The 25,314-nt window shown below is 43.1% G+C and overlaps 1 protein-coding gene across 1 annotated transcript in view; it reads right to left on the minus strand.

Moving 5' to 3' along the window:
- Window positions 1-8,813, minus strand: part of LOC308110855 (A disintegrin and metalloproteinase with thrombospondin motifs 2-like) — a 122,712-nt gene extending 113,899 nt beyond the window's left edge. The window contains exons 1-2 of the mRNA XM_080465467.1: window positions 8,414-8,813; window positions 6,417-6,841 (exon numbers count right to left, since the gene is read on the minus strand). Of these exons, the coding sequence (XP_080321593.1) occupies window positions 6,417-6,841; window positions 8,414-8,501 (513 nt within the window). The 5' untranslated portion in view covers window positions 8,502-8,813. The remainder of the gene's footprint in view (window positions 1-6,416; window positions 6,842-8,413) is intronic.
- Between the last annotated feature and the right edge of the window lie 16,501 nt (window positions 8,814-25,314).

A 25,314-nucleotide genomic window follows, 5' to 3' on the forward strand; every position in this document is an offset into this window, starting at 1 on the left:
TAAAACGCAAGATAACAGGTAACACACTTCCTCTGTCACAAAATGAGACGTAAAGATCGCTTCTCATCCCGCTGCTCTTCTTCTTTTCTTCCCCCCCGCCTATCAACATCACGGATGTACCAACAATTCCCAGTGTTAGGCTATCGCCGCCACAATGTTTGTGAGAACCTGCTGATTACCACAGCTGCTGAGGCCCAACAGGAAGCCTCACAGCAGAGATAATTACGTGGAGGTGCAGCACTACAGTCAGCTTGTAGTACAACATGTCAGGCATTTCTCTTTCAACTGTAAGTAAGGTATCTTTATCTCAACACCGTTAATACTTGAGTATATTTGACACTTTGGGAAGAAGTGACGATTGATTTGTCAATCTCTACCTGGTGGACATTTAAGGCTTTTATCGTTTGTCGGTCCAAACTTCTTCTCGCAGTCCTCCGAGTTGCCATTGTGGATTCATATTGGTGCATGACATGCACAGGTTTAGGATCAGTCACATATGGTATTAAAATGTCTCTGTGCAAAGCACGAGACCACCTAATAGTCTGTATGGAGAAATATGCTCCAACTCTATTACTGTATTCTTTAGTGAAGTTTTTTCTATAGTAAAAGTACTGATCATTAGAGGAAAGGTTAGAAAGGACAAGTGGATTTGATGTATTTGACAATGGAAATACTTCCAAAGTGAAAACCCATGAGTGCCTGGCCACGAGCCTGTAGTTATAGTGGAATTCCCCTGTACAGAATTAGAAAGCTTAAGCTATAATGTTTTACTTTGTCAAAAAAAAAAAAAAAAATAGGGGATACATATCAGGAAAAAAACGTCTTTTTTTTTTTTAACTGTTCAGGAACTATTAACGTTTCTGTCTCCCCTTGTTTGTTTACTACATGGAATAAAAAGAGACAAGTCACACGTGAACGTAACTGATCTCAAACCCACAAGTTCCCAACATGAGTCCGCCGCAGCTAGCAGTATCAGCATCTGTGAATAAATACTGTGTAAATCTGCAGGGGGAATACATGCATGAATAAGGTTCAGTTAATGACAGCAAGCTTTTTAATGCAGTTACTCATCGTGATATATCAAACCTGCCAGATTCCAGCATTGGGATCAAATTTGTCTGGGAGCAGAACACTGTACTCAACAAAACCACCTCCTGATGGTAATTGTCCCTGAGACCATGCTTCTCATATATCTCGAAGATTTACAGAAATACCCATTTGCTCAGCTGTAAAGCCTGCAGGTGTCTCTTCCTTTTGCTCTTCAATGTACCAGCTGCAGTGGCATGTAGTCACTGGAGGCAGGGCCTCGCCTGCCATCGTGGAAAGAACAAAATATATCATAAATAAATTGTCATATTCATCCTCTGGTTTGAACTATAGATACATTTTCCATTCAACTTAAACAATTGATTGTTTTTTTTTTATCATAAAAAATGGCTACATTTGCACATTTTCTGTTCAACTCTGGCGGAGAGAGAGCCACGTGTACCGACTGAGCCTCACCCTGACTGCACAATCCTTCACAAACCGTGCGAGCATGCCACTGACTCCGTGTGTTTTCAATCAGACGTTTTAAAAAAATAAAATAAATGCCCCCAGACAAGAGCAGAGCCAGTTCACTCACAATTTAGGATTATACTGTATATCCCAGATCAAACTATTTTCTAAACTGGATTTCCAATCCCTGCAGGAGATAATAATTCATCCAGAAGGATTTACATGTGAACTTAATTTATGTTTAAAGGTAAGACCATTGTAATGTTTTTTGTTTTTATTTATTGTTTTTTATTCGATGTGTGTTAGGTGGTGCACAGTTCGTAGATGTCAATCCCGTTAACTGAGTATATATATATATTAACCATTGCCTTGTAAATGTGAATATATCCTTGTACATTTATTTACTTATGTTTTTTTTGTTTGTTAATTTAATGTTTTACTCTGTCTTATTTGATATTTTAATATTCTATTCTGTGTGGAGCACCTGTAAAGGATTAATAAAGTAGGACTGCATAGTGGAGCAGTGGTTCGCGCTCTCGCCTCACAGTGAGAAGCCCATGGGTTCAAACACTGGCTGTTGCCTCCGAGGGGAGTTTGCATGTTCATTCTATGCGGGTAGAATGCTGATAAGAGATCTGAAACATAACCCTTCGATCAAACGCTGACTATATTTGGGGGAATATATTTGTATTTCTGATTCTGAGGGAATCAGGACCCAGTACCTCGGCGCACCTCACTGAAAAGCTGTTTCCAGCAGCTCTCAGTTCAGTGTGAGACGTGCTTTCATTTGTTTTCCCTTTTTAGAGTAATGAGCAAATACACCGTTCAGCAAGCAGCCACGATTCCCTTTGAATAGGAACACGATTGTTTATGTTACACCAATTCTTCCTGCACCTCTGACCTGAAATACAGAAAAAAAAAAAAAAGGTGTCCCCCTTTTCTTCTCCTTCCATGCTTTGCAGGTTAATGCACAAAATAATCAGGTAAGACAATTCCTACAAATATGCCGCTTTGAATGGTTGCGTGACCCTGATCTGACCTGGATTTACAACTGAGAACAGAACATTTGAAAAGAAATGTCTGTTTATTTTTGTGAACCTTTGCATTATATTGTCAATGGAGTAGACCCATTTGCAGGTTTTCTTTCGAGCCAGCGTGCAGAGAAGCAGGGCTCTGACACCAAATGGCTCAATCAATTTCAGTCATCAATGCCAGTATTATCTAAACTTGGGCCTTTCCTGCTGGGGCATATCAAAACATGACAAATAACCCGTTGTGAGTTTCCTGTTGAAAATCAGTGTTCTCGGGGAAGAAATTTCAGAGGCACTGAACAACTTTAAACCCCAAGTCCCATCCGCAAATAGATTTCAGACAAACACACACACAAAAACATTCATGTATGAAGTGGAAGCTTTTTAAATGATTCATGCGATCTCCTCCTCAAGCACTATCAGAGAAACACAGTACCAGATGTAGTTTAATTTCATTTTGGACGGGGAGACACACACACACACACACACACACACACACACACACACACACACACACACACACACACACACACACACACACACACACACACACACACACACACACACACACACACACACACACACACACACACACACACACACACACACACACACACACACACACACACACACACACACACACACACCTCAGCATGCTCACTGTACAGAGTGCTGCCTCCTTTTAGCCATCCAGGGAACGAACCAGCTGATCACGGCTTTGCAGCTACACAGAAATCCAATTCCCTCCAAAGGTCATTTGTCCAGTCAAAGAGTTTCCTTCCCACTGGTTTCTCTATTTCTTTCATTCTGCTCAATTGTTACTTTTTGTGCTTGTACCACCCCCCCCCGCCCCCTCACACACACACACATTACTCTGATGATATTACTATTATTATTATTATTATTGTCATCGTTGTGTGCTTTTTTTTTTTTTCCTTTTTTTACACAGATTTGTTTCCCCCTTTAAGGACTGCACAAAGTTTTGGCCTGTAATTAGCATCTGTGGCCTCCAGTACAAACGTTTTGTCCATGACTAGGAACAACCTCTAAAGGTGTCTGTGTGCGCGAGGAAGAGGAGCTGAGATGAGCTGCTGGATTTCAAAAGGCAGATATGGGCCGAGCCGGACGGAGCTTGGCGGTATTTCGTGGCACGCTTGGACGGGTTGTAAGAATTGATGAGTAAAGACATGAAGTTGTCCAAGGACAAAGTGAAGCAGATCGAATGTGAGCTGACAGCAGGACAGTGATTATTACAAAAAGGGTTTTTCCCCCTTATTTTGGATGTTTATCTGATATCCGTAAGTTATAAATGATCAATAATTCTGTCAGTAAATTCCTGTAACATTCTGTGCATTATAAACATTTCTCTCTGTAGTTTTAGAAAGTCCCGAAATCGAAGAATGTCATCTCAAAAACTGCATCTACAAACTTAATTATGAACAGACTCACATTTTGATCTGTTTGTAATTTAGTAGATGATACTAAATATTTCCGGAGTAAATGTGACTGGAATTCATTTGAGTGTTAAACTGAGTTCAGCTAATATTAGCAGTTCGCTTCAAAATAAAAAGGACTTTTAATACTGCCAGTTCCTTTATTTTGTGCCAGTGTCTCTGTTGCAGTAAAATAAGTCAAACAGAAATTAAGTTTTTTTACAAGAAAATCCAATAGCTATGAAAGCTGAAGAAAAGACACCTGAAACCTCCTTTACGTTTTAAATGTCTTGTTGAACAAACCTTTTACTTTACTTTACATTATGCAAATAATATATCTACGTACGCAACAAACACATATGTTTCTTCTCATAAAACAAAACTTGCTTCAATAAAATAGGAATGTGTGTTAAACTGCTGTTTCCACCATAGTGTCTGATACAGAATGTAATAAGAAAAGGGAATAATGTTAATGAGGTTCAATGCAGAACACTTCCAGAGCAAACACAACACACCCCAGAACCACAATATTGTTCCCTGTTTGTGAAGGAAAGAAAAAACTGTATGTTTCTTTATCGATTAACAAAATTGTTGCGGTAAATGTAATAACTAATACCCATGATGTACTTTATCTGCTTTACACAGACCAGGGTCTCAAGGAGTAAAAAGCAGGGGATCCCCCAGACCGGTTGCCAGTCAGAGTTAATACAGTCACTTATATATCACTCTATATATCCCTCTTATAGGGCTTTTTTAGAGTCACCTATGACTTTAACATGCGCGCTTTTTGATTGTAAGAGAAAGTGCCCAGAGAAAGCACACATAACTTCATACAGAGAAACCTCATGGGCCTCAGCGAGGAGGCAACAGTGTCAGCCTCTGTTGCAACAAGTCCTAGAAAACAGAGTTGTTTGTTTTCTTCCTCTTAACTTTATTGGTACACTGCGACAATCCTCTGAGCAGCATGTCAACCTACAGCTGTCGCATGTACGCAACAGTCAAAATGTCCAGTCTATGTATTCTGGGCAGTCGTGGATTGTGGGATTTTCAACTTATACTAAATGAGAGGTTGTCGGTTTCCCAGCTAAAATGGACAGAGATCACAGCCTATAAAACACTTCCCAACACACACAGACAGTAAAAAGCATGTTTTTGTAAAGCATGCCTGAAAGAAACCAAACATTAAAAAAATAAAAAAAAAATCTGGCAGTGCACAGAAAAACTAAAGATCAACATTGGCTGATTTGTTATACCCTACTACACTTTGACAAGTGACATCTCCTGGAAATTGCCAATAGGCTTCAAAATGACAGGCCAGAGGCAGCAGCAGCAGCAGCAGCAGCCGCAGCCGCAGCAGCAGGAGCAGGAGCAGCAGGAGCAGCAGCAGCCGCAGCAGCAGCAGCAGGAGCAGCAGGAGCAGCAGCAGCAGCAGCAGCAGCAGCAGCAGCAGTGAGTTGCCACTGGCTGGTGTCAAGCTAAGTGGGCTTGTCAGGCCTGTGCTGTCCTGGCTCCTTGCCTGCTCTCTCAGCTGCTCACTCAGTCCCCAGTGTCCTCAAACCTAAACGGATCCAGTTGCTGATGCTCAGCTCCAGTGGTGGGCTGATCTGGCTGACTAATGAACACTTTTTCCTAATGAGGGGGGGGAAGTCCTCCCCCCTCGATCTCATCAGCCCCTGTAAAGCCTCTTATGTGCATGTTTCGCCGTATCTGCTTCACCTGAGGCCCATCTCTCTCACCTGTCCCCTCCACCTCTTTCCTGAGCACCGGCCTCCATATTCCTGCATCCTCTCGTCTCAGCTCCTGCGCGCAGCCTTCACACTGTCTGTATCTCACTTCTCTGCCTTACTGACAGCCATTCACCAACTGTTTGCCATCGCTTTCTTTTTTTCTCTATTCATCAGCTCTATTAAAAGCATTTACAGTTCAGGCTCTTCGCAACTGTTGTGTAACCAAAATATTTCATGGTGGCAGTTTAAATTTGAACGTAGTTGTCGTGGCAGCTATTTGTCCACTGCTTCTGTATCGGATAGTGATCACCGAGAATAAACAGAAACAGTGACAGGTATTGACGTTACCTGTGAAATATCAGTGTACTCCTTTAATAATCTCTTCCCTTCCCCCCATACATGAGTAAACTAAAAGAGGTAGAGGACAAAGATAAAAACATGACTCAGGTATTTCTCTCTGCAGGCCACTTTAAAGGACAACAGGGGAAGGAGCAATGTGATTCACAAGGTTGACCCCATGACAAATCCTGAGTGTTGCGGTCTTTGAAAAAAGAAAAAAAAACAAAAAACGGAGTAAGCCAGGATGTCTTGCTTTTGCTATTTGGATCTGCTCCCCTGTGTCCCCTCATGTTACTCTGTCTGCAGACACTTCTATCACGAGCTCAGCGAACACGACAGCGGCCAGGAAGATAAGGGCAGGAGGCAGGTAACACAGGTTGTCCACTTACCAGGCCGTCACAGTTGCTGATGGCCACGGTGGCTCCTGGTGCGTCTGCGATGTCGCCAACATACAAGCATTCATCATGCAATGGCTCAGAGTGCCGTGTGCTGTCACTGTCATCTCGCCATTCCATCTTGGCTCCGGGGGCCACCAGCCTGGCGTTGTGGTGCAGGCGCAGGTGGAACTCCCGGCCGAAGACGGTGACGTTGTAGTAAAGCCTTTCCTGAGGAGCCGCGGGCTTCGGGTTCTCCTCGGCTCCTCTTGGTTCTTCCCACTCATCATTGCCTTCTCCTACCTCCCTCTTCCAGCGCCTACGGGACTGCCCTCCTGCCATGCGGCCGGCTGAGATGGCGTGTGACAGGAAGCGGCCCTCTGCGTCCACACTGATCGGCCTTACCAGTCCATACTCCCCCAGCATGTGCTGCAGGGAGTCTAGGAAGACAGACAAGGTGAGAGAAGGGGAAAGAATGTCAGTTAGTGAGTAACATGTGCACATGTGGAAAATGATTAGAAAATAAAAAGAAACCAGGGAATGCAGAGTGGGAGACGTCATGGGAGAGGTATGGGGGATAAACCAGGAGTCATTGTATGGGAGGATGGAAAGAAAGGGGTTTGGGAAAAAAGGGGACGGGGAAAATGTCAAGAATGCATTCAATTATTCCTTATTTTCTATGTTGTGACAAAAGAAACGCAACAATGATGCATCGAAAACCAAAAATGAAAGCAGTAACCTTTCACACGCACAGCACAGCCCCACCCATGAACCCTGAGGCGACCCCGGTGCTCGGCTGTGCGCCTTTGGAAACGGCAGCCTCAGCAGTGCGCGCTGCGCCGCGCTGCGCTCCTGACACCTCCGGTGCCCTTCCACCGTCAACAGGGAAGCCAGGGCAAGATCAAGATGCTAATCGTGGCTTTCTCACCCTGTTTTTATCACTGTCGAGCTGCTCGATATGAGAGCAAGAAAAAAAAAAAAAAAAAAAAAAAAAGTATTTCTATAACCTCGACAGCGACTGAACATCGAAAACAGAAAAAAGAAAATAAAAAACACTCAAAATGCGTCTTGATGTTGTGAAACATACTGAGCAGCTTTTGCGATAAATAATCCGACAGTTATAATTATTTATTATGACTACATTATTGTGACACTGTGAGCGTGTTGAACTGAAGCCTGAAGACATTTGCTGCTGACATTTTCTTGAATTAAGAAGAGTCTCCTGTTTCCAAGTGACGGTGACAATACAGGTGCGACCTGAGAGACGCTCCCTGCGCCCACACACACCAACACACACACCAACACACACACCAACACACACACCAACACACACACTCTTAAACACACCGAGCCAAGGCCACTCCATGGTGTCAATGCCATCACACAGTTATGATATCACCTTGTGCGGATATGTGATCCTCGGGTGCACTTTATTGTTCCGCGACCATCCACCTTTCATATCCAATTGATAAAGTTTACCGACTCTTAAAAGCGAACACGCGCCGCTAATATCCCCTGAACCGTCGCGTAGGAGGAATGATTTGATAACAGTGTGATCAATAAACTGACATCCGACTCCAGCGTCCTGTGACGGATCGATAGATGCGACAGCGGCCGTATCAGATAATATTAGGCGACTTCTCTGCAAGATCCGACACAGTGAACCGGTGCATCCGATGCCCCTTTAGATAAATTCATCCCCGGGATGAGGTAGGGGGCAAAAACCATAACATTGCTTGCACCGCTGGGTAACCTTCGGAAAGTCCCTGCAAAGCATCACAGCAGGACAAACAGAAGTTGCAAATGCGCACAACAGTGTTATTTACAACAACAACAAAAAAATAAAAAATAAATGTGCAAAATTAAATAAAATACAAATAAATTAAAACCTGAGCATGAGAAACGGGACAGTGTCTCGTCGCTAGACGAGGAGCTTCTCCAGAGCGCAGCTGATGAGAAGATCACAAGACAGATAACGGGGAGGAATATAAACACTGACCACGTTTACTCACCAACGCTACTGGCGATGTAAAGGCCGCTGGTGTGCAGCAGAAAGGCCGGTAAAAGAATTAGGACAGTAAATCCCGGCGAGAGACCCATGGCAGCTCCGAACTGCGCAGGTGAGAGAGTGGGACTCCGGGCTCCAGTGTGGTGAAGTTCCCCGCCTGGCGCGACCAGCCACGCCACGACAGCAACAGCACAGCAGCCCGCAACTAGACTGCCAAGTGCACCGGGAGAGACGGAGCTCTCCTCCCCTCTCTCTCTCCCGTTTCCGCCGAGGTCTCTCACTCTCGCTCGCTCTCTCTCATACGCGCTCTCTCTCTCTCCCTCTCTCTCTCCCTCTCTCTCTCCCTCCAACTCTTCCCCTCTCTTCCTCTCAACTCCTTCCTCTAGCAGTGTGCGTGTGTGTGTGTGTGTGTGTGTGTGTGTGTGTGTGTGTGTGTGTGTGTGTGTGTGTGTGTGTGCGTTCCTTTCACTCTTCAACTCCATAACACTGCACGCGCACACTCGCAGCCCAGAGCGCACCGGACACCGGAGCTCCCACCCACTCCCGCGTCCGTGCGTGTGCGCGTGCATGCTCTGCGGGAATGACAGGCCCTAGCTCTGACAGCTCACACACACCACACGCACGCACGCACACACGCGCACGATGGGGGGAAATTACCAAGCAAGCCGCTTTAACGCACCACCGGTGTAAAAAACCCGCACTTAAGTAATTTCTGCGCCATGGCCGCTCTCTGCGGGGTCATTACAACCGCTCACCTCCCCGCACCGACGCTCCCCGGTTTGCTGCAAACCTTTCATAAACTTTCAATAATCCGTCCAGGAGCGTCCTGTGTTCGGCTGAGCAACAGCGCTCCGCGTGGCTCGCCGCAGGAAGCACAGCAGCTTCTGCTGGGCCCAGGGGTCCAATTTACAGACACAAAAAAAAAAGAAAAAGAAAAGACCAATCCTAACCTGTGCTGCCCTCATTTAGCACATCATTTAGCCCCTTCGACCACGAATCTTAAACTGTTGTAAACACTGATGAGGAGCACTAGTGAAACAATAGATATGAGCACAATTAGTTTCATTTTTAGAAACTTTTCCATTCTATTCTGTGTTTTATTTTGACATGTTTTTATGTTTTTCGGAGCCTCACACAGTGATACGCTACCCGGTTCATGCCCAGGCTCGGAAGGCCTTTCTGTTCAAGGTTTGCATGTTTTCCCTGTGAGTGAGTGGCTTTTCTATATTTACTCTGGTTTCCTCCTTCAGACCAGGAACACGCATTTGCTTAATAGTACTTAAGTTTGTGTTGTTCATTACTATCACTTGTTCATTGGAGTTTAAAACAACTACAAATATTAACATCATTTCACCACTATTGAGGAATTACAACATCAATTATATTCATTTCATTAGCCCCTCATCTGGAGTGTTATTTTCATTATTTAGCATTGCATGTCTAGTTTAAGTAATGTAGAAAAACAAGAGTGATGAAGTACTTCAGTACTCCATTTCGCAACTCTTCTATGGGACAAGATCCGTTTGTTTATTTTTTTTTAACCTTTCCCAATTGTGTTTTGGAGACAGGAGAGATCCCAGTGAGAGTAAAGCTAAATTTGTATCTGTATTTGCTTGAACTTTCCTTTTTCTTCTTTAGTTGCACCTTGAGTACAATACAACCAACCTTTAAAAACATGACCTGGGAGTCCATGAAAGAATCTCAAACAATAATGACTTTGATTGCCAGTTAACATACTGATCTGTTTCGGAGACTGATATAATCAAACAGGTGCCCCAGCACAGTATTCAAATAAATATGAAGTTAATAGTAGCTCAATTCTATTTGTTGTTATTAATTATGTGTTGTTGGAGAGAACAAGCAGAGGCCAAGTGATGAAAACATTCTGGTGGGATTAGTTAATGTTTCTGCACGGTTTAGTCCGATTAGTGCAGTGCTGCTGTCTCGCGACCCACAGGCAGACTCCAGTAAATGTCACCTAAACATTAATGTGAAGCTCAAGGCAACCAAAAGAAGTGAATTGTAACCAAATAAAAGTTAATTATCTCAGTGGCCTCGCCATGAGCTCCAAGAAATGACATTAAACTGTTTGTTCCTGTGTTGTCCCTCAAATTTTACCATCAGTTTCTGTCACAGGGTTTTAATTCTAAACTTCTGCGTAGAGATATGAAGCACCTTTCCTCATATCACCACTCGGGGAAGAAGGTTAGAAACCAACTCATTTCAGTGAGCATCTTGGTTACCACAGAGAAGATCAGCTGTATAATGTGGGCTGGTTCTTAGCTGCTATTGAACATTTTATGTAAAACCAGATGCTTTGCCTCAAATGAACAATATATAATGAATATCCGTGTGAATTTAGGCGGCAGAGATACAATTTTACATCTGCTGGAGTCAAGCCCACAGCAGTTACGTAACAAACACAAACTTGGAGGGGTCAAATTTAAATTTCTGTGTGTCATCGTAGGACTTAACCGTGAGTTTTTCCTTGTGTTACCAACTTGTAAACATCTCTAAGCTACTTCCTCTGAATATGTGTGGACATTTTCTGACAGTCCATCAGTTTTGATGCTTTCTAGGAGCTGAATCTTAGAAATCTACTGTTAGTTTAAGCCCAACTACATGTGAGATCTATTGTGTGTGTGTGTGTGTGTGTGTGGAGGGGTGTTGGCGGTGGTTGCATGCTCGCTATAGCAATTTATTAAGTCACGGTTTAAAACGTTATTACAATTTGGGGTGAAATTAAAGTTAAGCTACGTTTATGGGATTGGAGGAGGTCGGCAGAGAATCTTACCAGAAGTCGACGCATCACTCACCTTGAAGAGATTATAAATCTGCAGTAAGGGTTCGATGCCGTGTGTATGAAAATAAACTTTGTCCATTTTAGGATTCTGGGTTTTCAGTTGAGACGTCCCTCATCATCCCGTCATTGATGGAAATTAATGTTGTCACAGCATCCAAGGATGCCCATTACCTCTGATCCTGTACTACTAGTTTACTGCTAACATACCACTAGAAACAGAGAAAGATACTGGACATTAATAGGGACAGAATATGATCCAGTGTTGGGGATAAGTCATTCAGCCTCTATATATGTTATCCATTTACATCTTCATCTAAATTAGGGTCAGGGGTCACTGGATCACAAACTTTCAACTTTCAAAACATGTTTCTGGACTGTGGGAGGTGATGCAGAAATCCATGCAAACCCCGCGTGGAAAGGGCCCTGCAGCATGGAATCGAACAGCCATATCCTTATTGTAAGACAAGAGTAGTAACCACGACATCACAGAACAGTCGTCGTCACATCTACAACATTCCAAAAACAGAAACAAAATTAGAGATTGATAAACAAATTCCTTTAAACCAAAATTCTACGAAAACCATGTTTCAACTCGCTTTTATTTCTCACTTTTTGGATGTTTGAACCAGACAAACATTAACATATTTTACATAGGAGTATTAGTCGCAATTCTTACCAGATTTGGAAAGCGGTAATATAATATAATATAATATTATATATAATGTGCAAATATTAGAGAGTGCAGAATAATAAGATACTCTTATTATGATGTAAATAGAAAATAAACAAAACAGGCAAAGTAACCACAGGAAGGTAAAGGTCAAAAGAGAAAGAGGAGAAGAATTTACAGAGGTGGACATATCTGGGCCGGCGCGCACACACACACACACACACACACACACACACACACACACACACACACCTGGAGGTCTCTGTTATACAAACACAGACAATGACCCCACACTGAGAGAGCAAGGTAGGGGTGTGTGTGTGTGTGTGTGTGTGTGTGTGTGTGTGTGTGTGTGTGTGTGTGTGTGTGTGTGTGTGTGTGTGTGTGTGTGTGTGTGTGTGTGTGTGTGTGTGTGTGTGTGTGTGTGTGTGTGTGTGGTAGTACTATGAGAGGTCATCCTTCACTAAGCATCAAGATTATACTTTATCAGTGAATAGAGCTCCAAGGCTGTCAGACAGACAGACAGACAGACACCTCTAGTAAAAGCCACGCCCAGCTCGCTTTCCATTTCCACCATCACGAAACACAAATATCAGTTTCCCCAAGTCTGTGTACCTTGCATGTCTAACTGTAACAACACGACCCTCCTTCTCACATACGAAACCCACCCCCACCCTCCCAGCTTCAACCCCCCCCTCCCACCATATCCACCCTCCCCTGGCTGTTGCCATGGAGATACCAAGCCCTGCACCTTGAAAAGTGCACTTGGAAGGAGTAGGGGAGAGACAGACAATACTCCTCTTCTCAGACAAACAGACGCTCATACAAAGTCTTGTGTTTGTGGATGTTATTATTGCGAGGTTTGGCTGTGTGCGTGTGTGTGTGTGTGTGTCTGAGAGATGGGTATTCAGATGTCCATTGCGTGTGCATATCCAAACAGATTGTGAGTGAAGATGAGTCGAGTGGTGAAAATGGGTTGCGTTCTCTTCTGTTCTATATTCTAATTGCAAGTTGTCATCTTAGTTGACTGAAGTGTTCATTCAATGCTTAGAGAGCGGTTTTCCATACACAATAACAAAGGGTGAAACTAATAGCCAAACACACACTTAATATTTTGGTCATCGTCATTTTCTGTTGTCGAGTTCCCAAGTGATGTCTTGAAAATAGAGAGATTAAAAGGAGCTGATCTGGGTCAGATTTGTATTTTGTCATTTGGTGTTTTCTTGCGCTGTGTTTTCTCAGCATTGTGCACATTTTCCTCGCCAGCAAGTTGGTAAGGCTGCATGTGTGAAGAACTATACTGAGTGAGCATATGCCAAGTAGTGTCCTGCAGGGCCATTGTAGCCCGTCCCTCTAGTGACTCCTGCTGTCCCACCAAGGTCAGGCAGTGCGCCACCATGTGTCCGCATGTATTAGCATACCTTATGCGCGCATGGACAGGTGTTCGCGGTGTCTCCGAAAGGTTACATGACGAAGCGTCGAAGCCTGCTGACAGCACATCAGGCCAAACCCATGAACCCTGATACAAGTGGCTTCTGAAAGTCAGCTCACATAAATATTCGCATGTGTGTAAAACTGCAGGTGCAGCACAAAGTCGAGCACTGACATCAACAAACTGCACTGCCGAGTTCGGTTTGAGTGCCTGCATGAATGGAAAATAGAAATGACCCAAAAAAGTTAGAACGAGACACTTTTTAACCAACATTTGATTAAATGTCTCGTTAAACTCAAGTCTGTTGCCTAATGTTTTGTTTCAGACGTGATTTTATGACCTATTTTATACTAAAATGCCAAATAAGCCATACATCTTTCCACAAAGGGGCTTAGTGTTGGGTAGACAGTTTATGGTTCATTATATTCATGATTCAGCCCTTGATTTCACAAACAGCTGCTTAAGTCATCCAACTCCAATTATTGGTAAGCTTTTTATAAATACATTTTCTGCACTTCTCTAAGTAATTATGGCATCAAGTGGAACGTGAGACATGCACATTGATAATTAGCCGTATTGATGCTTTGCGCATTAGCTACAAGCTGGGGATCAAGTGCCGTTTCTCTATGTGAAACTAATGTTTAAAATGATGTGAAATGAAATAGAATTGACCAGGAAGCCCTCCTCTACACAAAGCCAGACTCCGCTGATTTAATAGCATGCGAAATCCAATTTACAACAGAGCTAATGCTTCAATGAAAACATATGTTTATATTATAATACTGAGTCACATATGTCTGAAATAACCATCACAGAAACATTGACTCAAACGGCAGGAATAAGACTTCTTGTAAAAGTCCCTCTTCTTTTTTTTTTTATTTCCTCCGATCATCAGGTTAACTTATTGGCAATGACATAACTTGACTAATCGCAGAGTCCATACTGTCCAATTACAATGTCAACACTTCAATCTGTGTTAAAACACAATAAATATGAAAATGTGTGTGGTACTATTTCTTGTTATTACATTTTTTCTTGTAAATGGATATAAGACCACTGGAAAGCCCAGTTATTTCCTTTTAAATAGTGAAGAAAGCCATATCAATCATTTTCCCAAAAGGCATTATTGGGAAAAAAAACCAAATATAATTCCAAACACAAAGTTCTTTGGTGTCTGTGAATGGATTCTGCAACACCGCTATGTTTCTATCATTCATCCAGTCGGCGCTGAGGATTTCTTTAAAGCTGACATTACCGTATAGGCAGTTTATTGTGGTGAAGGAAATGTCCCCCAAGATAATCTATACGAATCTATGATAGTGAATAGACGAAGTACTTTAGAACGCGACGTGATACACTTCCTTACCTGATTCCAGTTCGTTTCGTCTTGCAATGTTATGCTCTCACAGCAAGATTACTTGAGGGATTTCATCAATATCTTGCACAATGCAGTCCACTTCAGAACCCCCTTCAGATGGGTACTCAGTCAATTCCTGATGCGGGCACGCACACACACACACACACGCACACACACGCACACGCACGCACAAACACACACACACACACACACGTCATTGATTGTTTATTCGCCATATGTTATCTAAGCTCTCAGTAGGTGCTGCTGGCCTATTTCCCTCTTTGCCCTGAACAGATCTGTTTGGCCTTTGTAACCCTCCCCGATAAATGGTCACCATCTATCTGGGGCATATGATTACCTTCATCACTAGTATCACTAGCAACTATGCATTACTGGTTATCTTTCCAGCATTACTACAAACAAAAAAACATTTTAAAACTCTTTGTTTTATGCAGTTGTGCCATTTCTTCTTAATTCTTCTTGTCCTGCAGTAAAATAATATTTTCTAATCTTCCACTACCATAAGAGGATTAGTCAGATTTAATCTTTACCTAGACATGGCTTGTGCCAATGACCGGGGCAATAAAATGAGCCTGGAAGCTGGAGGACAGTCTGGCCTGTAATTCAAACAGTGCCTCAAGCCACAGAGAGGCAGCCATGCCAGGAGAGGCAGACTATCCTCCCTGACCTCTGTGGCACACTGGCCACTGAATATATCCTGACCACAGGAAGCTCAAGGTCCGGCCCAGGAAATAGTACCATACTATTGTTGTACTTTAATTACTGGTCACAACAAAGACAGAAAGAAGGATGGAATGAGAGAGGAAAAGTGAATGAGAAAGTAAGAGAAAAAAAAACTGTCTGGGTCTGTTAGAAAGAGTATTATATCTCCAGAGTTTTGGGAGGCTGTGACAGGATCAGGTCAGAGAGGACACAGAGGTGACATGCTGGCAGACAGAACCTTTCTCAGCCTGCACCACAGACCTCACACTGAAAAATGCAGAATGTCAGATGATTGCACCGAATAAATCTGCAATTCTTTGTGCTTTCTGTTTAATTGTTGACTGTTTCTAATATGAAATGTAGGAATTTCTGGACACTTAACTCACACATCTGAATAAAGCAAAATTCTAGGATGTACACCGCCTATTGATCATCACCAAATGCTCACTGCAGAGAACCAATGCTTCACCTGTTACATTGATTTATATTAACTGGCTCTACAGGGTCCACTTAAAGCAAATATGGTACATAAAGTAGAAGTTACAATTTGCATGGTGCAATTATTCCCATTCTGATGATTTTGATGTGATTCAATGACCAGAAGCTATGATTGTACCTAAAACCGAAAGCATGATGCTCTGCACCTTCAGTTACCAAACTTCCTCCTGCCGAGGCTTCATTTCTGCAGTCAAACCATATATTGAGTGGTTCTTACCACCGGAATCAAAAGAAGCTCATATCGAGGAAAAAGACTCAAATGAGGGGCTGAACAGTTTCAATTCAAACATGGGCGACTGGGAAACCTGCACGTCACGCTGCCCCGCCCCTTTACTTTGCATTTTACATGACACATTTCCAAAAACCAATAAATGATTGGTTTCTCAGGTGATGGTCGGATAATGGTCATTTTGAATGGTTGGAATCAGGTACTGAGTCAAATGACTCCACCTCTATGTGTCTTTCAAATCTTCACCGCTTCAACTATTCAGGGTCCAAAACCAAGTCCAGCTGACTGGGTGAAGGTTGATACGTCACAGGATGAACATCTCAGGGACTGTGGGAGGAAAAGAGAACACCCATGGACACACAGGAAGAACCTGCAAACTCTAAACAGGGAGCCACTCCGGACAGGAACCGAGGATATTGTGTTAGTCATGAGAGTAGAGTGCTGACCACGGCGTTACAGTAAAGATGCTTTTATTCTTTTTTTTCCTCTTCACAGTGATCTCAGTTGCCCATCACTGCAACTGTTTTGGAGAGAAAGGTTTTCCTTCCACAAGAGTTACGAAAAATGTTCGTGAAGAAAACGAAGTCCAAGATTGTCACTTAAAAACCTAAAGTCGCATCATGCCAGTACGTCGCTCCACATTATTCACCGATTTACGCAAATATCTTCACATTTCTAACAATTCCATGAAGTGGACAAAGGATCCTTCAGTCACAATGCTGCTCACGAGGTGGGCTAATCCCTCAGCGACACACACACACACACACACACACACACACACACACACACACACACACACACACACACACACACACACACACACACACACACACACACACACACACACACACACACACACACACACACACACACACACACACACACACACACACACACACACACACACACACACACACACACACACACACACACGCCTGGTGTAGATACATGATCGGCTTTAGAGAGTGCGAGGGGGCAAAAGGTTCTGGTTTTGATTCAATCAGAACTTTTCCTCTCCTCTGTTTCATTGACTGGGTCCAAGTTCGTCCATGATCCATCCAATTCAGGAGCGACGTTGACGTACCAGTCGCAAGAATAATAAGTGCTAAAATTTATGCGTTTTTCTTTTTATTACAGAGTGATTTAATTTGGAATCAGTGGACTCTTATCAATTTTCTACCTATCAACTGACGATACGAGATGTCAGGCAGCATTAGTCATTTAGAAATCAGTGTGTGGAGACGCTGACTAATGAAGGGAAATGGAAATGGTTTGGTTGCAACACCCTGTGCATTGAAGACGGGAGGAGTCCCATTAAATGGTGAATTAACTTTATTCATTTAGCGTTTCAGAGGGAAATGAAATGAAGCACATGGTCATTAAACATTTTCTGGAAGTTTCATGGTTCGTACTGTTTTTCTAAAACATTCAGCAACCATGTATGTAATGCGTCTCTCTGGTAAAAGCAAATATATGCTTATGCCTGAGGGCAGAGGGAGGTCTTTGCCCCTCGTTCTAGTTTCACCAGGAACAGAGGTCAAAGTTTAAAGGGGCCAGATTGAGAGTGTCAGGGTGAGTATGAGCGGTATGAGCTCAAATTGGGATGAGGACTGAGCATGAAGAATGGAGGGCTGGACAGAGAAGAAGTGGCCCCCTGCTGGAGAGAGTGGCTTGGCCAGAGGAAACAGGAAGACACAAGGAAAGGGGGGTGAGAGAAAATGAGACTCAGTTGAGGATTCCAGTTTAAAGCCGGCAATCATTCATGAATTATCAGTGCAAACCAACGATACAGCCACAATAAGCCGAGTAAATCTCACAGCTGATCCCTTTTCTGTTTTGGTCTCCTGTGGTAGGTGAGCTGGTGTTTGCCTGTTCCTGCAAACTGAACTTTTCTAAAAAGGATTTTCAGGTGTTGAAATATATATTTTTTCCAGGAAACAATAGCAGGAGTGCACCCACACGTATGTAAACGCCACAATAAGTTATGTTGTCTGTACTTTTTGCCATTTTCATTCAAAAGTCCTGCTGTACAGGTGCTTTGATCCGACTGTATGGATTTATTTGGATTTCTTTCATGAACCGTCAGCTAATGTTTATGCCTTTTAGGTGAGAAACACATAAAGGAACATATGAAAATGGGAAATCTGAAACCACAAGTACTATACGATTCATTTTTCCAGTGTTAATCAAAGTTAAAACCAGTCAAATTGGCATTAACATCTTTTTTTTCTTTTTCATTAACAAACTGTGCAGTTGCTGGATCGTCACAGACATTCATTAGTTCCACGTTTGAATCAATTTCGATCGGCAGAAGGGTCTGCTGGAGGGCCGTATCACCACTTTAAAGGTGGCGTGTCTCTTAAACCACATGGGTCAGCCTTCATTTGTGTTTTGGTGCTTTTAACTTCACGAGCCACGTCTCAGAGTTGGGTCATTAAAAGGGGAATGGCCACTCTCTTTCTCGGGCAGATATTTATAATCTGTCAGGAGGCTAATAACTTCCACCATGACCCAACACCCACCAGAAGGAATTCATCAGAACTTATTCTGATCTCTATAATTATCCTCTGACAAACATGTGAACTCACTGGAACAATCACACACTTGAAATAGGAGCCATAGCTGATTTAACTGCTCCAAGCATGCCAACAAGGCAGCAAAAGAAACCTAAACAAGAGAATGAGACCGAGTGATGAAAAGTGCTCTATAAATAAAATGTATTAATATTTATAAGTAATATCAAGTCCAGCTATTTAAAAAAAAACAAAAAGAGAAAGTGGAGTAAACCAATAGACTGTAGTGAACAACTCAATGTTCCAATCCATATTTGTCTCCGTATAATAAATACTTATCCTCCTGGATTAACATAGCTAAATGTGAAATGTGTCATACTATTAATGCTATGATAATAAAACATAATCACTGTTCTAATCCTTACTAAGCTCATGCTGTGTTTTGATACCATTTCAAAATAGTGGGACACTCCTATTGCACGCTGAGTACGTATCATACCAAAATAGAGCTTTTCACAAGGATCATCAAAAAATTGTGAGCAGACGTTTACCACACTCCAATATTAATACGATTAAATGGAGGTAAAGAGGATGAATGAGGGATTCTAAAAAAAAAACCTGAAATAGTTTAGTTGCATAGGGCTGCATAGTGATGGGTTAGTTACCACTCTGCTCTCTCAGTGCAGAGTGTGCATGTTCTTACTGGGCAAGTCCATAAATGAACAAAATGCGTAAACAGCAGTGGTGAAGATACAGCGAATAAACATCAACATTAGCAAAGCAAGCTTAAATGTGAAAATAACATGAACAGGTAAAGACAGGAGCAATGAACAATGGAGCCGCAGAACTGTGTTCAGTCTGCGAGGTGTCATCATGTTTATTGTCGTACAAAACCAGAAGTTTCATTTCTACCCTCTCACAGCGCCCTCCAGACACATATGAAGTACACTCAGTCTCCACTAACACATGATTCAAAAACCAAGTAGCTCAAGCCTGTTAGTATTTTCTTTAGGCAAAACAATCACGTTGGGTTGGTTTACGCTCATTATTCTCATCAACCGATTTTCTTCAGTTGCAACAGCAGGCAGAAACTCATTTCACTTTTAGCCTGGCACTAAATAGCAGGCAAAGCAAGTGACTGATTAGAAAGCATAATATTCCATGCGTAAAGACTAAATGTTATTAGGATTTACTGAGACCAAAGTAGGTCAAAAGGAAAGTTCGCCTGACGCTTGTCTCAAAGCACACAGGTCAAACAATGGGACGCATGCGGCGCCGACGCCTGTCCAAGGTGACGACCAAAGGCAGGTACACCCTGCACAAGTCACCAAGTCAATCACGGGGCAAACACAGAGAGACGGACAGTCACAGACACTCACGCCTGCGGGAAATTGAGAGCGTAGAATGTTTTTAGACGGCGGGAGGAAACTAGCACATTGAGAAAAGCCATTCACACATACTGTACACACACCGTCAGACCGTACAAACTCCACACACACATTGGGCTTTGGGAAGGCGTGATATGAGACCCAACATGAGTGACTGTAAATATAGACAATGACCATCCAGAAAGGTAATCCAGCCACATAGGCACTCACACGCTTATCAAATTATTGTGCTTGACCATTTTAAGAATTAGGACTCAACAGGAGACGGCAGACTGATACAGTAACAGCAGGAATCACCACCAGGACCATTTCCACTTCATGGGAATCTCTGCTAATGGTGAAGCCATGGCTTCTATCCTCTGTTGTAGCACGGCTGGTTTCCTCTCTGTGTGTGTGCTTGTGCGTGAATCTGTGTGTATCCTCCGCAGCACAGAAACGTTTTATGCACCCCAACACAATTTAATTTAGTTTAATCGCAGCCCTTCCACTGGGAATGCAACATATAATTAAACTTTATGGAACTGCCCTGCAGCTCATGTGGAGAAGCAGATTGTCTCACATTCAGCGGCTCACTGAGACCGAGGATGCAAAATAATCATAATCAAATCATTATATAACTTATGATTTAAAATTCAACACCTAAAATAAATATTGAAAAATCCTGAGAACACGCAGTGCACGAGGAGGAGAACGGTATGAATAACCATATAAACATATAACGCATCACTTCTATTACATCAGACTGGGTGGATTTCATTGATTTGATTCTGCGCTGCAATATTTCTCAATGCATACGTGAAGCCTGCGTAAAGGCAATAATGTCATTTATTAGGCGACAACACACAGAAACTGGTGCGGAAAAGATTTTATGCAACTGTGTTCGAAGCTCCAAAGTGTTACGTGGTGCCGTTATTAGTTTATTGAGGACGCAACATGGTCATCTGTCTTTTGGATGGGCTTAGCGGAGCAGATTTCTATTGGACTTTCCATGGAAAAGCAGCGGTCAGGACAATATTTCTTCAGTGATACCAGGCTTAGTGTTTGAGGGATGGAGGGAGATCAAGTGAAACGGGTTATGTGGATCAAATGTTGTGTAACCTGTGGATACACATGTGTTGCATCACGAGTGTTTCTAAATACCTGGGAGAAATGATGAGTCTGGCTGCGTTCATGCATCACGTACAGACACAAGCTGGGTGCCTGGTGTGTTCTCTACAGCTTAGGAGAAAGGCCAGGGGCATTTTGTTGATGCATCTCTGTGCATCCACCTTCTATGTGGAACAAAGGCCTGCTCCCCTGAGACCTCCTGCGTGTCCCACTCCTCCCCCACCCCCCACCCCCCTGTGACCCAGTTTACCTGATTGATTTCTACCTGGCTGGCCACTTGTATAACACAGACACTCCTTAATTGTGAGTGCACACGTGTGCATGGAGCGTGCAGGCAATGCATAGGACACGTTTTAAGTTTCACTTTCGTCGGTCCTCTAAACAGCTTTATCCAACATCTGGGCAAAGGGATGATACACCCTGGACAGGTCAACACTTTAAATAAAACCCAGAGAGACAAACAATCAGAGACACTCACACCTACGCAATGTTTTCAAGTCACTCATTCACCTCAATTGCATGTTTTTAGACTGGGAAAAAACTGGAGTACCACTTATACACAAGTACATTTAGACCTGCAGAAAGGCTTCCAAGCCTGACTTTGTCTTCTTGCTGTGAGGCACGAGAGCAAACATCAGCATGCAGCCTTACAACGTTTCACCTTAATTTGTCACTTTCTCTACGCATTTCTGTCTTCCTATGCCCCCCCCCCCCCCGCCTTCGAAGCCTAACATCACCACAGATAAAGGTTTTCAGATGGAAGTACAAAACCAAAGCATCATGTTTTCTTTTTTCCCTGGATGTAGTGAATTCAACAGGTTTTCATAGGCAAGTCCATTTCCCAAGCAACATGACTCTTTTCTTCTCTCCAAGCAACCTTAGTACAGTCCATCTGCGTCTACAACACACGCATGCACATACACACACACACACACACACGCACGCACACACATACACGCAACCACACACACACACAATAACTAGGGTGTTCTGCCAGTTCTGCTCCTAACACCCCCTTCATGTCTCTTTGGCCTTGCAAAGTCTGTTTCTCACACGGCCACACTAAATATAAATTATTTTCTTCCTTTCTCGGTCCGTCTCATTCTGATCGGCTCCACCCATGACAGGCACGCACTCCCCAAATACGGATACATTCCTAATGCACGATTCATACAGAGATTGCTTCAGGCAGATATTAGACGTCACATGTGCAGTTGCTGCTGCACTGCCTCAGTGAGAGAAGCGTCATCTCTTGCTTCGTTTCATCACTTCTAATGTTTAGAGAATTACGAGAGTTGCAACTTCAGCAAGAGCAGCTCCGATGTGTGAGCACAACTGCTGTGTGAGCGGCTGAAAACATTACTGCCTCTGAAGATAAAGGAAGGCAGTTGTCAAAACGTTGTGTCAAATTGCCCCGTTATGTCTGTGCTTGAATCACAATGTGGTGTTTTGCCCTTACTGAGGACCGTTTGATTTTGTCAGGTGATTGTCAAAGTCCTTTTGGTGGCCCAGTAACAAAAAAATAACCAGGGCGACACACCCAGACTAGTGAAAATACTTGAGCTGCATCACGAGGGCGAGGAAAGACAGACACATTTAAGGAAGTGTCCGGTTTTGCACAACTTGGGTCATTTTTTGTATGCTTGGCAGTCATTTCAGTCCATGTTGTAGTACTAAGCAAAGAAACCGCTTGACATATGGCATTATAACAAAATCCTCATCTGAAACCCAGACAAATCACTCAAAGAAACCAAATCCATGTGAATGTAATCATTTGCGGAGCATTGCATTTGTACAGCCACAGACAGAAAGGTCATACGAGGTTCAACTATTTCTTGTTGAACAACGCCATTTGATCAGCACTGTACCTTGTAAAATGTGTTCAGCTGTAACAGGAACATCTGCTTCAGATCAAAACATACTTTTGCTTCACAAATAAGTTGCTTGGGTGGACAAATACAAAGCTCCTCGGGGTGTGTGCAAAAACGCTGATGTGTTATGCGTTTCAACGTGTCAGGAGTAAAACTTTCACTCTCACCATCTCCTGTTTTGCCAGACACTGGCTGTCCACTGAAAGCAGTGAGGCAACAGTGATGCTGTGGTCTTGGGTCCGTGCGCTCCAGATTCCTGATTTCTGGGCACATAAGCAGGCTGTGAGTCACTGGATCAGGAGTAAGAATTCACAGCTAAACAAACGTAGGCCACCAGCCAGGCCAGCCCACTCTACTGGCAGTCATGCATGGACATGAGATCACAGGCGCATGCACACGAGCACCTAGTGTGTGACGTGTATACACAGAGAAGTGCGCACTCACACACCCAGTAGTTACCCACCCATGTGCCCAGTCTCAACACACAAACATAACTGTTGCTCTTTCCACTGTTTGCCAAAGCAATATTTTCGCTTCACCTTCAATCTTTCTGATTCCGTCTTTGATAAATGTGGCCTTTTTGCTGTTGTTATCTTCATCTCTCGGACTGAATTTTCTCTTCAGCTGCTGCACTTATCGTGTTCGGAGGAAAATCTGCAGTATCTGTCGAGTCTACAGAGATGTAATCCTTTCTTTTTTTTGCAGTGTGAACGTTTGGCTTAAAGTCATGAGTGGCTCACAAGAAGAACAAACAGAATAATGGAGGGTCACAGAGTTCCCTGGCTATCGTTTCAACACCCCCACCACCATCAATGGAGAAGGGCAAAGAACACATTTATCTCACAAGCTATTATATCTCCGTACTCTGTTCTTTTTATTCCTGCCTACTTACAACATAAATACGAGCCATTAATTTAACAGGATTAGGAGATAAGGCTGCTTTCCACTTGACCAGGCCACAAGCTCCACACGGAGAGCCTCACTGTCCCACAGCGCCCGCGGCTAATACTTGTGCTAACTGCTAACACCTTCATCCAGAGGAGGATGATTGTGTGGGGGGGGGGGGGGGGGGGGGGGGGGGGGGTACAGATAGAGATGATCCCAGCCAGTGGGCCTCTAGCCTGGGTGATTTATCTCTTTCTCTGCCTGCTGCTTTGGGAATGTGGGAAAGGAGCATGTGGCCCACGCAGAGTGTGGCAAAAAAAAAAAGTGCCTTGCTGTTGTTCTCAAACAGGATCCAATTAAAGAAGAAGGAAAGCGAGGGAATTAGTCTTTTTCCACGCAACACACACATTTTTAATCCTTAACTGCTTCATTCGGGCTCCCATCAAGAAATGATTGTGCGTGGTAACAATTTTACAAGGACATAAAACCAGAGTGTTTACAGCCACACTTCATAGCAAACATGTAAATTATTTATTTATTATTTGGGGTTCCTGCTGTTGCATGAACATGCTGTTGACGGGCACAAAAAATAAATAAATAAAAATTCTGTTGACATTGTCTAACGATTAGGTTCAAGACCTGTTGAGATCAGCCACACGTCTGATGCCAACCAGCTATTTTCCACCAATGAAGAAAACTAAATTTAGCCGTCTCTGCTTGCTATCAGTCTGCAGTTCTCTATAATTCCATGTGGGGGTGTGGCAGAGGGCATACACTTATGGCAGAAAAGAACAAGATGCTCCATCCCTGACATTATAAAAGATCAGGGAGCTCTAAAAGGTCGCCGTTGCCATATTCTCATTCTCGGCGGTATTGACACTTGGTATTTCTCTGATCTTTTGCTCTAATTAAAAAAGAAAGAAAAACAGTTGCCAAGGCTGCAATTCCAGTGTGTTTGCAGGCTGCGAGGGCGTCGTTGTTGATGTTACACAATCTTTGAATGCACGGTTATACGTGTGTGTGTGTGTGTGTGTGTGTGTGTGTGTGTGTGTGTGTGTGTGTGTGTGTGTGTGTGTGTGTGTGTGTGTACTCATCGTACATCATCAAGTCTTTCTCAGGTAATCTCATTTCTTCCTTCTCCCACAGTCAAAGGAGGAAATCACATCAAAATACATGATTAATGCTTAAGTGCCTGCGATGTACTCCAAGCCTTGTTTTGATATGCAATTGTGTCCTTGCTTTTGAGTTCATTGACAGAGACTTCAACTGTGCTCTTCGCTTACCAGTTGATCTACATTCCCACCTTCACTTGTGGTCATGAAGTTTTTGTCAAAACTGAAAGAATGAGATTGAGGTTTGTTTTTAAATGTATGAAGCTATTGCCAGTTGGGGTCACTTCACTCGTATTCAACATTAACGCACATTCATT

The sequence above is a fragment of the Lipophrys pholis genome (genome assembly GCF_963383615.2).
Source record: "Lipophrys pholis genome assembly, chromosome: 6".
Classification (NCBI taxonomy): domain Eukaryota; kingdom Metazoa; phylum Chordata; class Actinopteri; order Blenniiformes; family Blenniidae; genus Lipophrys; species Lipophrys pholis.